Source organism: Berghia stephanieae, chromosome 7 (assembly GCF_034508935.2).
Source record: "Berghia stephanieae isolate SIO BIC M18660-M18661 chromosome 7, UCSD_Bste_1.3, whole genome shotgun sequence".
Lineage (NCBI taxonomy): Eukaryota > Metazoa > Mollusca > Gastropoda > Nudibranchia > Aeolidiidae > Berghia > Berghia stephanieae.
This window is the reverse complement of record NC_088366.1, coordinates 20,150,283-20,166,860: the sequence shown is the minus strand read 5'-3', so window position 1 is coordinate 20,166,860 and position 16,578 is coordinate 20,150,283. Positions and strand designations below refer to the sequence as shown.

At 36.4% G+C, this 16,578-nt stretch overlaps 2 protein-coding genes across 2 annotated transcripts in view; one reads left to right on the top strand and one right to left on the bottom strand.

Moving 5' to 3' along the window:
* LOC144976859 (ras-related protein Ral-B-like) overlaps positions 1-16,578 on the top strand; it is a 53,113-nt gene that overhangs the window by 19,318 nt on the left and 17,217 nt on the right. The gene's annotated exons all lie outside the window — the stretch shown is intronic.
* Positions 11,458-16,578, bottom strand: part of LOC144976857 (uncharacterized) — a 6,201-nt gene continuing 1,080 nt past the window's right edge. The window contains exons 1-2 of the mRNA XM_078921390.1: positions 16,492-16,578; positions 11,458-15,275 (exon numbers count right to left, since the gene is read on the bottom strand). The exon at positions 16,492-16,578 is cut by the window's right edge and continues 1,080 nt beyond it. Coding sequence (XP_078777516.1) covers positions 14,217-15,275; positions 16,492-16,578 — 1,146 coding nt within the window. The 3' untranslated portion in view covers positions 11,458-14,216. The remainder of the gene's footprint in view (positions 15,276-16,491) is intronic.

Below are 16,578 nucleotides of genomic sequence, written 5' to 3'. Positions count from 1 at the left end.
AAAATATTTAAAATAGTTAAATTCATTCACTGCCACATGGCACTGCAATCAGAGTGATGTAGAGTACCTCGCTAAAAGCAGTGTCGGATGTTTTGAGATTGATAGTACAAAAGGACGCCTAACAGGTGACTTCTACTGTAAATAATAAAAATGGATTTCATATACCCGGCTGAAGGGTGAGGAATATAATAAATAATTAATGCGAGAATTGTGAAGCCAGTTGAGCATGAACGTCATGCATGACATAATCTGTCGGAAGGTGAAATTTTTGGATTTACATTTTCTGAAAGAATATGCTCCCCAGAGCATTTTAATCTTTATTTGAAGAAAATCGGGTGATTTTTCATGGTTATGGTCAGATTTTACTCAGCTTGACGAAGTATAAAATATATTTAGAAGTAAAATTAAGCTTTGATATTTCCCGAAGATGTACAAAAAGGGTTGATTTAATCATTTATGACAAGAACTCATTTTTGATATAAATTGACATTCTAACTAAACTTCGCAATATCTCAGTTCAAATCTTTTCACCATCCGACTGGTTATGTAATTCACTGTAATTTTCATTTTCGTTCTCTTTTTAAAAAAATGGTTTTGTGTATTTATAATCCTGATAGGCAAGTCTCTGACCGCCAAAACGAAGGCGATCAAATTGCATCATTTACCAAAAATATTCTATCAAAAAGAAAACGCAAAAACAGAACATTCCAAAGATCCTCAATTGCTGGCGGGGACCCAAAATCAGTGTTGCCAGTTTTGCGTTTTTAAAGCCAAATTCTAAACCGATTTGGCATAATAAAATTGAGTTTACTAATTTGGTACTTTTATTGGTGTTTTATTAAGTCATATTTTTAAGACAAATACTAAATACGACATAACATTTTATAATTTCCACTCCTAAATTGACAAGACAGTTCCATGACCGCGTGATAAGAAAATATCTATTTATTTCAACTTTTATGAACAATACAGCCGGAAAAGTGGTGTCTTATAATACTTGGTATTTTTTTTTCAGACTGTTTTCAACTTGTCACTGACTTGTTTAGCATTTTAAGCAATAATAATCTGGCACGGACTCAAAATCTGGCATGGGGAAAGACGTCAGAATTACCTTCCCTATTTTTCTCTAGTTTAAAAAAAAAAAAAACATTGTATGTATGCTTTATTTTTTTTTTGTTTTTTATTTGTTTTTTGTTGTTGTTTTTTTGTTTGTTTTTTTGTCCGTCCGGATTTATCGTGTTGGAAGATAAATAGCTACAATATGACGTAAAGACACTGATGTGTTATAGTAAACAGACTCACTACATACTTGTTCTCTTTTTCAACCCCCTCTCTCTCTCTCTCTCTCTCTCTCTCTCTCTCTCTCTCTCTCTCTCTCTCTCTCTCTCTCTCTCTCTCTCTCTCTCCCTTTTCCTCGTTATCTCTCTTTTCCTCTCATCCATTCTCTTCCCCTACTCTTTTCTTCTCAGTGCAACACTGTTGCTTAACTCAAAGAAATAAAACATAGTAAATGGAATTGACCATTCATTTAATGAACGAGACAGTGAACGACATTTGGTTTCCCTTGTCAACAAAACACGATGAATGAAATATTAAGTATAATTGAGATATTGTTGAATGCCGTTGATTTGTTTATTACGGGACAACGGCATCCTTTCATCTATATTCGTGTTTCTCATCTTGTTTGTTGACAAAAGGGAAATCCTAAAAATGAATACGTCCACATCATCGTCTTTGTTTATTTAAAGTAAAGCTTTCATTGCTTTTGATTATTGTATTGTTTATGTGCAAAGGAGATACAGATGTTCGTAACACGTGCATGCGTAAGTACTCAGAGTAAATGGAAGGATAAAATTCTATGATGAAGAAGTATGAAAAGAACACAGCAGAAGCCAGTGGGAAGGAAATAAGAAGAAGACGATGGGGGGGGGGGAAAGAGAATGAAGAGATTGGAAAGCACACAACTGGGAAGAAAGAATGATTCCACTATAGGGGAGGGAAAAGAGTATTGAACTGGAACCCTCGGAAGATTAACTCACTCAATCCTAGAGATTTTTGCTACTTTTCAACATTGGAAAAATATGTATTAAAAATGAGCATGTACATAGATAGTTTTATTCGACGACCATTAACGACATGTAAAAATTAAGGACATTAGCTTTGTTACTACGCCTATAATTTGTCTCAGAAGAATGTAATAAATAGGCACGGGGTAAAAGTAACCCCCGGGTATACTACGGATACATTCGTTGTTAAGGTTGAGTGAGTTAAGGGTAAGGTCACGGGGAACATGGAGAAGAATTAAAGAAGCTGATATAAAGAGAAGTGACAGGACATGGAACGAGATAAAAAAAAAAGTTAGCTCGGGGTAGAGAAGGATAGAAACTGTTTGTCTGAGGCCTATACCCTGTCCCAGAGTGGAAAAGGAAATGATGATGATGATGATGATGATGATGACGATGATGATGATGATGAATGTTTATACACAGTACACATTCTCTTGTTCTTCTCACTATCCATCCACCAACCCATCCACCCATCCGACCATCCATCCATGCATGCATACACACATCCATCTATGAATTTGTCTTATCTATACACAACTTTTTAAAAGTATATATACCCTTAAATTTCTTTTAAAAATTCATTACATGCAAAGCGTCAATCACCAAAATGAGAAAGTAAAAAGTCAGTCGTATTTAATAGTGCTCAAGGTAACTAATGAATCCATGGTTTGTATTATTGAATACAACTCTCTACTCGGTAGATTGGCGATCGTCGCCTTTTACTGTGACCTGACATTTTGGTCAGTGTTAGGCTATGAATTTCTGAAGGCCACGATCTATCTATATATCTACCTACCTATATATATATATATATATATATATATATATATATATATATATATATATATATATATATATATATATCCATCTATTTATCTATCTGTCTATCAATCAATCTATCTATCAGTCAATCAATCAATTAATCAGTCAATCAATCAAGCTATTTTTCATTTAGCCTTCTATATATATATATATATATATATATATATATATATATATATATATATATATATATATATATATATATATTCCTTCCAACATAGTATTCCCAATTTTCTGCTTTTTTCTTTTCTCCATGTGTCACCATTCATTTCTCTCCCTCGCGATCGCCCTCAGACAGTTAGATTTATATTATAATACACATTGGTGCAATATCAAAACATCATTTTCTCATTTTATCGTGATAAGTTCTCACTAAATCCACTATAGATAGTTCGAAGATGACGTCACTCAGGTCTTTGTTATTGTTTTTTGCCATCCGCGTTTATGAGTAATGCTCACTGAACTGTATTAACCTGACTATAAACGTTCATGAATACACACAGTTTTGTGTGTTGGTACGTTATACTTCCGGATGGCAATGTTATGAGCTTCTTAGCCAAGCGCATACTATCAATACTAAAAACTTTGAAGATTACCCATAGGTCTGTGTGGTGGTATGGTACTATTAATATTGGTGGTGGTGGTGGTGGGGGCGGGGGGGGGGGGGGGGGGCAAGAGAGCATTTTACTAAAACCGTTGTCCATATACCTAGCTGACACTGTTAGATTTGGTGGAAAGTACTTTACGATAGACTAACATCCTGTCCAATAGGAAGCAAGAAATTGCTATGGTCCGTTTCACGCTATAATAACCGGGGTAAACTCCGACTCCATGGGCCTAATGGCTATAAAGACTACGTTGTATAAATATTAAGTAAAGTTTACTTTCCAAAATGTGAAATAGTTGTTTTGCAGGTGTGACGCGTCATAAACTGAATACAAAATTGATAAGGAACAATCGTGTAAAATATATTTCACCCCGTAAGAAGTTCATTTTCAAATAGGAAATTTCAAAATGCCAATAAAAACAGCTCGAGGCTCAAACCATTCGCAGCCAAAACAAAGGTATCTCATTTACAATTATTCACACCAGGAATGTTTTTATATCTTTTTAATGATGCTTTTTCAATTTAGCATTCAGAAATAAAGATTTTTTTATTGTACATTTATCTAATTGAAAACAGGAATCTGAAATTCTCCTGTCTTTCTTAACTCCGATAAATAAGTGGAGTTGGCGCATCAATATTGATTATCTAGAAGTGATGGAGATAAGGAAGCGCCATGAAATAAAATCCCAGGAAAAAACCCAATAATATTATGGTTTCGGATAGCCCGTATTCGGAGCCAGACTCGAATGTCACGCTCTGTCTGGTAGAGGAGAAGGAAATAGGCTTCAACAGTCATGACGTCACTTCCCTCGTAATGACGCATATTAACTTAGTAACTGGCTCTAAACTATCGGAACAATGGCGGACGCCCTTCTGCAATATTTCTCCCACGAGAGGAGAATAACATTATAAATCTGATCATTTTTTTTTACTTTTATACATTCTGATCACATGACATATGAAAAGTTCTAGCCAGCATTACGAATAAAAAGTACCGATTTTCTTTGTTTAGAACCACGCTGCTCCCCGTTGCTGGGCGACGTGACATCAGACTAGTGAATCCAATTTGTGAGCTATCGGTCACATGTCAAAACCAAAGATGATTTCAAGTGGCCAAATCGTGTTCCCCTATTCGTATCGTATCGTATCGTATCATATCGTATCGTATCGTATTATATCGTATTGTATCGTCTAAGAGTTAATAGGTTTTAAAACCCTTTAAATGTTCTATAACACTTTCATGCATGGATAGAATTTAATATGAATGATAAATTTCCCTTTATTCATCTCATAAGGGAAATTTGTCAGGCGCCAGCCGCAGTGCAGCGCTGCGTACTGAGCTAGGGCGAGGTGACTTGCTCAAGACTAAAACACTGCGCAGCGGGTATTCCAACTCGGATACGAAGCAAAGACTGTAATCACCGAACCACGCTGCTTATAAACAACATTCAATGTTAATTTGACGATTTTGAGTATACAATCACTTTTCAAATAATTAAATATCTAATACACAAATAAGTGTCAAAGTTAATATTCGTAGTATAATTTTTACTATTAACATTAAGTTGACATGATTTCAGATCTGTTAAAATGAGTCAGACTAACTTAAATTGGGACCTATGGTCTCAAAAAGGTAATTAAGTCGCGGTCAACCAGAAGCCAAAAACGTGTATAAAAGACCATTTTATAAAGATAGAATGAAGTTGAAGTCACTCGGGTCTTTGTTATTGTTTTTTTTTTTTGCCATCCGCGTTTATGAGTAATTCTCCCTGAACTGTATTATCCGGACTATAAAAGTTCATGGTAACACAGATTTTGTTGTGGTCCGTCATACTTCGGATGGAAATGTGAACTTGTTAGCCAAGCGCATACTATCTATAGATAGAATGCGATTGGCCAAGGAGTTCACAACATTGCCATCCGGAAGTATAACGGACCAACACACAAACTCTGTGTAACCATGAACGTTTATAGTCAGGTTAATACAGTTTAGTGAGAACAACTCACAAACGCGGATGGCAAAAACAATAACAAAGGCCTGAGTGACGTCATCTTCGAACTATCTATAGAGAGAGCGTGCCGAATAGATATGTCTTTTGTGTTGTTCCCTTAATATATGAGTCACATTTACTTCCTGTATCCTTCTCTCCGTCTTATTGACTCATTTAGGCACCTCTAGTTAAAAAATAAATGATTGAGCTTTGCTTTTATATAGCGCAATATCCACTAAACGTGCTCAAAACGCTTTACAAGGGTTCCCTGGACAACAGCAACACTTAACATGTATAACGAGACATGACGCCTGTTAGGCGATATTACAATTTTTTTTCCGACAGAGACAACACTGTTTACAGCCAAGTACTCATTTTACACCTGAGTACGGTGAGAGAATTTCAGTAAAGAGTCTTTTCCAAGGACTCAACTATGCGCCGAACCAGGCTCGATCCCAGGACCTTCCGATCCGAAAGCGAGTGTCATACCACAAGGCCATATAGCCGCACAGTTATCAAATATTTATCTGCCGTCGATCTGGGGGTTGTTTTGTGGGTTTTTTTAGTAATGTATTTATGTTTTCATTGTGGTTGTTGTTGTTGTTGTCGTTGTTGTTGTTGTCGTTGTCGTTATTGTTGTTGTCGTTGTTGTTGTTGTTGTTTTCGTTGTTGTTGTTGGCTGAAGAAGGATTTTGAGCCCGAAACGTTCCGTGTTTAGGATTTTGCTCTCCTCTTTGAAGCTATGATATTCCTTTTTTTTTTTTTTTTTTTTGTTTATTAAAGACCAGAAATGTGAGAATCTTATCTTTGTCGCTTTCAGAAACAATAATATTCATTGTACTCGATAAACGATATGAAACTAAACCCAAGTAGGGCAGCGTGGCTCAGCGAAGCGGTCTTTGCTTCGTACCCGAAAGGCACCGAGTTCGATAACCCGCCGCTTGCGCTGTGTAGCCTTGAGCAAGTCACCTCGTCCTAGCTCACCTTGCAGGCCCTGCTGCTCGGAGGCTGACGCCTGGATTATTCCAGTCTTCCCTTGGAATAGACCCTAAAGACAAATTTCCCCATGGAGATGAATAACGGGAATTTTACTTATATATTTATTTATTTTATTTCATTTTTTTCATAATTAGGTTTAATTTTTAGCATCAAAACCACCTAGTTTTAAGGCACGGGGATTACAATTTTCCAAACCAATGAGTTTGAAACCACTGGACGAGCGCCATGTAGATAAAAAAAAAAAAAATTCAAGATCGCGGAATGCAAAACTAATTGGTGAATATGAGAGGCGCACGTTCATCGTCACCTGCAGGAAATTAGTCTTCAAAATAAGTATAAGAAATTCAATAAAAATAAAGCTCCTAAAGGAAAATTGGGAGGGGAGGGGGAGTTATTCCAAGTAAAGGTTGGAATAACCCAGGCGTCAGCAGCAGTGCACTTCCAAAAGGTGAGCATGGCCCCACGGGTCTAATTCATGGACCGGGACTAGGACAGATTGGAATAACCCAGGCGTCAGCCGCAGTGCACTTCCAAAAGGTGAGCATGGCCCCACGGGTCTAAGTCATGGACCGGGACTAGGACAGATTGGAATAACCCAGGAGTCAGCCGCAGTGCACTTCCAAAAGGTGAGCATGGCCCCACGGGTCTAATTCATGGACCGGGACTAGGACAGATTGGAATAACCCAGGAGTCAGCCGCAGTGCACTTCCAAAAGGTGAGCATGACCCCAGGTGACTTGCTGAAAGCGACAAAGCGTGGCGAGGAATCGAGCTCGGTAGGGGGTACAGCCTCTGGATACGAAGAAAAAGACCATTCCCCTGTGTCACTCTACTCATGGGTCATAACTAGAGTCAAGTTTTACATGCGTCCATTTCCAAACCATTGGATAAAAATGACATTGCGGAAATCTTATCTAGCGCCTTAATTGGATTCAATAGTCTGATGTCACGTCGTCCAGCAATGGCGGCCATCGTTGTTCTAAACAAAGATAATCGGTACTTTTTATCATGCTGGCTAGAATTTTTCATATGTCTTGTGATCAGAATGTGTAAAAATCAAAACATAATCGGATTTATAATGGGTTTTTTTGCTCTGGATACGCCTTTATGCTCGTCGGAGAAATATTTCATAAGGTCGTTGTCCATTGTTCCGATAGTTTAGAGCCAGTTACTAAGTTACCATGCGTCATTACGGGGGGAAGTGACGTTACGACTGTTGTAGCGTATTCCGAGATATCGGAATCTAAGCGCTTAATACACGCACGCATGCACACAAACACAAAACACACAAACACACACATATATACATACAATTACACGCACTCACAAAACATATACTTAATACTAGATTGGATTTGGATAAGCGCCATATTAATTCTTTTGTTTGTTTTTCAAGATCGCGGAGTGCAAAACTAATTGCACTTCATGACAGGCTCTCGTTCGTCGTGACTTACAAGGAGCTCGCCTTAAGAAAAAAAATATATGTAAAATTCCAAATGATAATTTTTTCGAGTGTTTTCCAAAAGAAAGACTGGACAAGCCACGTGTCAGTCGTAATGCAGCTATGTGGTCTAGTGGTATGACACTCACTTTCGGATCGTAAGGTCCTGGGTCCGAGCCTAGCTCGGCGCATAGTTGAGTCCTTGGAAAAGACTCTTTACTCACATTCTCTCACGGTACTCAGGTGTAAAATGTGCACCTGGCCGTTAACAGCGTTGTCTCTGTCCTAAAAATTGTAATATCGCCTAAAAGGCGTCATGTCTCGTCCTACGTGTTAAGTATTGCTGTTGGCCAGGGACCGCTTGTAAAGCGCTTTGAGCACGTTTAGTGGATATTGCTCTATATAAAAGCTCATATTTTTTTCAGTTCTGCAATGTGAGATCGGACGAGATGACTTGCTCAAGCCAACACCGCCGGTGGGGAGTCGAACTCGGTACTCTTTGGGTACGAAGCCAAAGTCATACCGCTATGCTGCACTGCTCCCTAATGCTATATCATATTCTGTTTTGATATGCTCGTTGTTGGGTTTTTGCCTTAATAAGAAATGTCAGATTTCTTTCGTTTATGCAGTTGTGTTTTTCGTTTATGCAGATGTAATTTTCGTTTATGCTGGTGTTTGTTTGTTGTCGTTTTATTTTTCTTGGGGGGGGGGGGGGGGGGGGGGTTGAGGAGGAGGGGGCTATTTTTGTTTATGTATTTCTTTTGTTATGTTATTATTTTTAAATAGTTTGTTGCTTTTTTGTTTTTGTTTTTGTCTTTATGTTTGATGCGTGTGTGTGTGTGTGTGTATATGTGAGTGTTTGTGTGTGTGTGGGTTTATGTGTGTATGTTTGTGTGTGTTTCTGTGTATATGCGTTTGTTTTTGTATTATATATATATATATATATATATATATATATATATAGTGTGTGTGTGTGTGTGTGTATGTGTGTTCATTTTTGCCTTTATATAATCCATGTTTCAATGCCCAACCCAAACACACAGCTACCACATCGTCATCATTATCATCCTAAATCATTGCCCGAGATCATGGATTTTTCAATGTAATAGGATTCCACAGTCTGACGTCACGTCCGCCTAGCAACGAACCGGCTGGCTCTAAACAAAAAAATCCATGCTTGGTCCAAGAAAGGAATAATTGAAAAATCGCTCAAAAAACTATTTTTATCATAAATATGGTCCATGTTTTGTACCCGATTGTCTGCACCAGTCGGAGAGTCACTCCTGCAAGTTTTACAGATTCCCAAATGGAGAGGCAGACAAAAAATTGAGGAAAAAGTGGATCACTTTAGTCAGGTAAGCACGCACTAAATAGAACATTTGATAGAGTTCGTAGTCTAGATCTAGGTCTAGTTCTAGCTTACGTAGACCTATATTTTATGATTAAATTGTACAATTGCATGAAATTATAAATAAAAATACAATCCAAACTAAGTTTTTATTGAAGTTGAAGCTAAAATTATAGGCAATCTACACGTTTTGATGCTGAGGCTGATAGTGATAGAGAGATAAACTGAATGAGAGTTCAGTTCTACTGATAAGTGATAATCTTTTTTTAAGGAGAAAAATAGAAGAAAGAGTAGAATATATTTGTTAAAATCTTACTTTTAATTCGATACCTTTGTGGCAAATGAAAATTAATTAATTAATTAAATAACGGACCTCCCCCCCCCCCCCCCCCCCTCGCGCAGATATTTCTCTCTTCCTCTGACACTTTCCTCTTTTTTGGAAAGTTTCTCTGCTATGCCTACCCTCCCCGACAGCCAAGGTGCCAACTCTGTGTGAACAAAGCAAGATGGCGGCAGGGACCTCTCTCCGTTACCAATGCCCGATTGTTAACACTCCAAAATTTTCATCACCGCACTGGCCAGTACAGTACTGACTGAAATAAAGAGATAAGGCCAGTCTTGCCCCACTCAACCCCAAGATCAACTCCTTTTATTATGTAAATTTAATAATTCATATTTTTATATACCTAGTCAAAATCATCAAAAGAAGTAATGAGGAGATGCGACATTTTGCTGAATGTGCGATTTCATAAAGACAGGCGAGAGACCCATCAGTAGCCTAGTCTCTTGCATATCTTTGAGTTATCATGCATTGAGCCGGTGTCAAACAAGATAGTCTAAAACAACTTATCAAATTAAATAATAAACCCAATATGCCCAACAGAATTCTTTTTTTTTTTTTTAATCTTTTCTTTTCAGGAGAAAGGACAAAGATTCAACATCATCATCAAGAGTGTGTTCTTGTCACTTCAGAGATGGTGACAAAGCCAACCTCCCTGAATTGTATGACAGAAATAAAAATAAATTGTTTCCATCAGAGCCAGAAAGAAAGAAAAGAAAAGTGACACAAGGAATTCCTACCCCATCTCAATTGGCACCAACATCAAGAAGCCCACCACCACCACCACCACCACCACACCACATCATTATCATCATCATCATCATCATCATCAGCTCAACTCTCTTCATCATCATCACAAGGTCCACCTTTAAAAAACCAGATTCCTCATCATCATTATTTTCCTCCTCATCATCATCATTATCTTCCCCTCATCATCATCTCAACTCTCGTCATCATCATCACAGGATTCTATCTTTAAAAAAACAGATTGTAGAACAAGTGAGAATATTTTTAATAGAACAACAAATTTAATTCAAGAACATGAAATTACAGACAAAAATAAGGAAATAGCCAGCTTAAAAAAACAACTTAGTTACATTAAACGCACGTACACTGTTTCAAGCCTTACAGAAAAAGTTCTTCGAATGGAGACAGGTGTACATTCTTTTAAAATATTTAATATTATTGTTCAATATGTTGAGCGCTTTAGAGATAACATTATTTATTATAGTGGGTGGGAAGTTCAGGAAGAGACAGTTGCATTAAAAGACCAAATTTTCATCACACTTATGAAACTTAGACAGAATTACACCAACCTTCATATTTCACAATTGTTTAGCGTTAGTGAAAGTACTATTACAAATATTATACAAACTTTTATTCATGTTTTACATAAGCTTCTCTTTGAAAATGTTATGAAAGTTACATGCCCATCTAGACATAAAAATAAGCTATCAGCTCCATCATCATTTTTAAGATTTCCAAATTGCAGAATGATTATTGATTGTACAGATTTCCAAATTGCTATTCCTAAAGAAATGGATAAACAACGGTTAACTTATTCTTCTTATAGGTCCATGAATTCTTTTAAAGCTCTTGTTGGTGTGAGTCCAAATGGTGTGATAAATTTTGTTTCTAAACTTTATCCAGGGTCTGTCTCGGATAAGGCCATTGTACAAAATTGTGGATTGCTAGAACTTTTAAGCCCTGGAGATTTAATTTTAGCAGATAAAGGTTTCCTGATTCAAGATATTTTACCTCAGGGAGTAACTGTAAATATCCCTCCTTTTTACATAATAAATTTACTGAAAATGAGATTTTATTAACAAAAGAAATTGCTTCATGTAAAATTCATGTTGAGAGGGCTAATGAAAGACTGAAAAATTTTAACATCCTCTCATATATTCCAACCATGTTAAGAGAAAAATCTGATATTATTGTTCAATTAGTTGCAGCACTTGTCAATCTCCAGTCTCCTCTTATTAAGGAGACTGCATTTTGTTAGCTTTGCCATTTATTTTGTACAACACACATATTTTGTTCATCATCATCAAATCACCATTCAAAATAATGGTTTTGTAGGTCACCCATACATGATATTATATGATAAACATGAAAAATTATGGCATTGTTGTATCCATGTATGTTCAATGTCTTTAACATTGTTAAATAAAATATGACAAATTAGCTTTGGACTGAATCAAATTGTCAGTCCTGGGTGGGGTTCCTGACCTCCCATAATGGGAAGGGAGGTACATACTGTGTCTTCTATCTCCCTATATCTGATTTCCAAAATGATTTCTCTCTTTGTCTTGGGATGAGATTACTTGGTTTTGTCCTGGCCCTGGCCGGATACCCTAGCTGGGAGGGAAACAAATGTGTAGTTAGAGTTTTGAGAGACAATATTTTTTCCTTGTAAATCATCTCTCTGTTATGCACTGTATTATTTTTCCTTTTACATATTATATTATCTTATTAAAAGCTGAATATAGGAATTACTCTTTAAATGCCTTATACAATAGTTTATAAGTACAGAATCTTATATAGCTTGTGTATTGTATCATTCACAGAGTTTTACACACTTTCAATGTAAGGAAAACATATATCAATAAGACAATGTACAGTCGAAAATTACTACAGTTCACTCTGGATAATCGCAACTCGGTTAATTGCAACTTTCGGTTAATCGCGAAATTTCCCAAGAAACAGAATTAATTCTATATAAAAATCACTGGTTAATTGCAACAAATTTTCGCCCTCAACAAGTGGTAAATTCAAGAAATCAATCAATATATACTGCCATATGGTTTTTATTTCAATCTTATTTCTCAGTATGTTGTGGACTAAGAACAATGTTTACAACAACTGGTTTGAGTTTACCATATATGCGTTAAATGTTGCAATAGTGGACTGGAAACTAAACTTCGGTTAATCGCAACATTTTCGCTGATCCCAAGGTGTTGCGATTATCCGGAGGGAACTGAAGTTATTGAAAATTGTTCATGATCGAATAAATCATAAATGTACAAAGTTCATTGTATAATGAAATATTAACAACAATAATCATGAAAGCAGAACCATAACAATCATGCATAAGTCTCTGATAAATTAGTCATACTTAAATCTCAGAGACGTTAACTCCCTATTAACTTATTTTGATCTGAAATCTTGGAATATATATTTTATATTTGTCGTCTCTGGTATATTTAATCTTGGAAAATGTAAACAAAATTGATGGATTTATATCATTTATATTATGAATTATCTTGTAGAGCTGTATTAAATCTCCCTAATTCTTCTGTATTTGAGACTCGGTAGATCAAGACATATGTATGATTTGTAAACAATTGAGTGAGTTCCTCTTGGCAGGGACCTGTGCTTGTGTCTGGATAGGACATTTAGTGGTCTCAAACTAATTACACAGATAGTGTGCTCTTGGAATCTACATCTGTTCCCTATTTGAACCATATCCCTTTGTCTCCCTTATTCTTGGGTGCTTTTATTGTAATTCTAGAACTTTTAACTTTCCCATTTTCATCCATTTTACTGGCGCGGATATGACCTAAATGTGTTGCAAGCGCTGTAAAACCTTTAAAAATAAACAAACAAACAATTAAATTGTCAATCAAATTAAATTTTGAACTGATTGTATATATAAAAATTTCATAAAATGCTGATTTCATGCCTTACCAAGTGACATATACTGATTTGAATTTTTTTTTAAAGAGCTTTTATATAGCAATATCCACTAAACGTGCTCAAAGTACTTTACAAGGGGTCCGTGGCCAACGGCAACATTTAAATGGAGGAAGGGACATGAGGCCTGTTATGCGATATTACAATTTTTTCAGACAGAGACAACGCTGTTAATGGCCAGCTTTTTACATCTGAGTACGGTTAGAGAATGTGAGTAAAGAGCCTTCTCCAAGGACTCAACTATGCGCCTAGTGAGGCTCGAACCCACGACCTTCTGATCAGAAAGCGGTGTCATACCACTAGACCACATAGCCGCACATAAAAATAACGTTTTTAACAATCATTTTCTTCTTTGTATAATTATGTTATTATTATTATTATTATTATTATTATTATTATTATTATTATTATTAGTAGTAGTAGTAGTAGTAGTAGTAGTAGTAGTAGTAGTAGTAGTAGTAGTAGTAGTAGTAGTAGTAGTAGTAGTAGTAGTAGTAGTAGTAGTTGTTGTAATTGTTGTATGTAGTAGTAGTAGTAGTAATTATGGGCTTATTATTATGTTAATAATCATGGTTCATATCAATTTTTTGTCATTCTAATAGATGGTGCTGTATATGATCAATAAACAAATAATTCAATGGTTCCTTAAAACTTGGTGGGTTTTTTTTCAACGATTAGCTGAATCTACTAAATGGGGACACACTGTTGAATTGACAGATACGCATGTGTTGCTCACGAGTCAGGTCTACTTAGTTCTTATCCAATCTGTTCATAAAGAGGATATTTGTTGTCATTATATTATTATTATATATATACAGAAAAAAATGAGACTACCTTTATATTTATGTTATTAAAGTTTAATATCAGTTTTGTGAAAGGGATGTATAGAAATATAGGGTTTAGTACATTATTTACTTATGATATGGGTAAAAATGTGATTTTTATAAAAATTTCTTAGAACATCTAGATTTTCTTTCCAAGTTTCATCTTTTGCAATAATTAGATAATGACAAAATCTCAAAGTCCGAACTACAAAGTAACAAAATTTTCTTTTAGTGAGATATAGTTGACCCTGAACTTGATGCCAGTATATATGGTTCTTCTTAAGATAATACTGACCATCAACAAATTCTAAACAAAATTTAGTATCTTTAATACAATCTTCTAAAATATTATCACGATGACTATAGGGACATTTTATCTCAACAACACCATCCTCCCCAACAAGTCCATCAGGAGAAGCACCCAGTAATCCAGTCTCCTCAAGCCATACTCCTGTCTCTTCAACAGTGATTCCTAATTTAGCAGAAAAACATTCAATCGCTTCTTTCTCATGGTTCAAACCCCAAGCCACCGATTTAACCCCTTGTAAAAATTTCCCTCCTAGAATCCTTTTTACTAAAGCTTGAGAAATTTTTTTAGTGAATAACACTGACCCAAAGTTACTAGCAGTTAGCCTACTCTTCCTAACAAGATGCCAAGAAGCATTGGAATTCTGTCCTTTGGTAAGGCACGCTATAGTTGAAATATAATCAACAGATACTTTCATTTTCTCAAAAAAATAATTTGTTTTATCATCAAAAGATAAAAAACATGGATCGTGTAAAATATTATCAACTAAAGGTAAATGGTGTAAAGTAAAATCACTGCGAGGCTCTGGCTGCATCAACCACTGTAACCCAGTGAATTGACCACAGCCACTGAGCTGGCTGTAAAACCAAGACCTGTCATCATCTGTTACTGCTCTGGGTAGTGGGTCGTACTTCATTTTAACAAGGAAAAGCTCCTCGGCTGTCTTAGTGGTATCGTCTGCTTGACGTTTCTTTTTCCACTGGCATTCCGTGTCAGTGCGACTCAGATTATCCAGAGCATGGAGAAAAAGGGCTACAGCGTGCGAACATTTATAAGATCCCCTTGGGCATTCGCAAGTTGTTTTCTGTATGTCCAAGGCATCATCAAGATAGATCTGTGGAAGTAAAAGAATAAAAGATTCATATTTAGAGCTGCGATCATGCTCAATAGGCATAAACAAACAAACAAAATCTAATAATAATAAAACGTCTGCTGTGCAGCTATGTGGTCTTGTGGTATGACACTCGCTTTTGGATCAGAAGGGCCTGGGTTTGAGCCTCGCTTGGCGCATAGTTGAGTCCTTGGAGAAGGCTCTTTACTCACAATCTCTCACCATACTCAGGTGTCAAATGAGTACCTGGCCGTTAACAGCGTTGTCATTGTCTGAAAAAATTGTAATATCGCCTAACAGGTATCATGTCCCGTCTTGCATGTTAAATATTGCTGTTGACCAGGGACCCCTTGTAAAGCACTTTGAGCACATTTAGTGGATATTACGCTGTATAAAAACTCAATTCAAAAAAATAATCAGTGTTTCTTTCATTCATCCTGTTTTGTTTATAAAGGGGAAATCTGAAACGTCCATTTTATCTGTTTTCGTATATTAAATTGAAGTTCACATTCAATTTCACAATGTCATTGATTTCTTCGAGTTTCGAGCAGCAACATTTACATTACACCCAATAGGAAGTTTAGTTTACCGTGACCAACACTGGTCTAAATAAATAAATAAAATTCTCTTTATTCATCCCATAGGGGAAATTTATCTCTAGGGTCTATTCGAAGGGAAGACTGGAATAACCGCGGCATCAGCCGCAGTGCAGCGCCGCAAATTGAGCTAGGGTGAGGTGACTTGCTCAAGGCCACACAGCACAGCGGCGGGTGATAGAACTCGGTACCTTTCGGGTACGAAGCAAAGACCGTACCGCTGATCCACGCTGCCCCTATGTCTACTTACATGAAGTATGATAAAATGTCTAGCGTGATTGGTGATTGTGATGCTCCTATGAGTACTATACTAAAGGTTACAATACTGTACTAAGTAGTATGTAGTAGACAATAGTCAATAGCAACGAAAATTTGCGAAGCAAGACCTCAAAGTCCGTGGTCCATAAGACAAAAACAATGATTCAATGACTCTCTCTCTCTCTCTCTCTCTCTCTCTCTCTCTCTCTCTCTCTCTCTCTCTCTCAACTAAAATCGAACGTAAACAGTAAAATATTTCCATTGGATATACTATATCTGCCTAAACTCAAAGTAAACTGATTATTGTCCAACAGTAGTTTTACGGGGATGTAAGATTTTGAGAGTGAGAAGACGAAATGACTTACCTTCACAGAATACTCTTTATTCTTCATGCTGGCTTGAACTTTGCCGAACATCATGCCATCCGAGTACGAGAAAGTCAAAACATGACC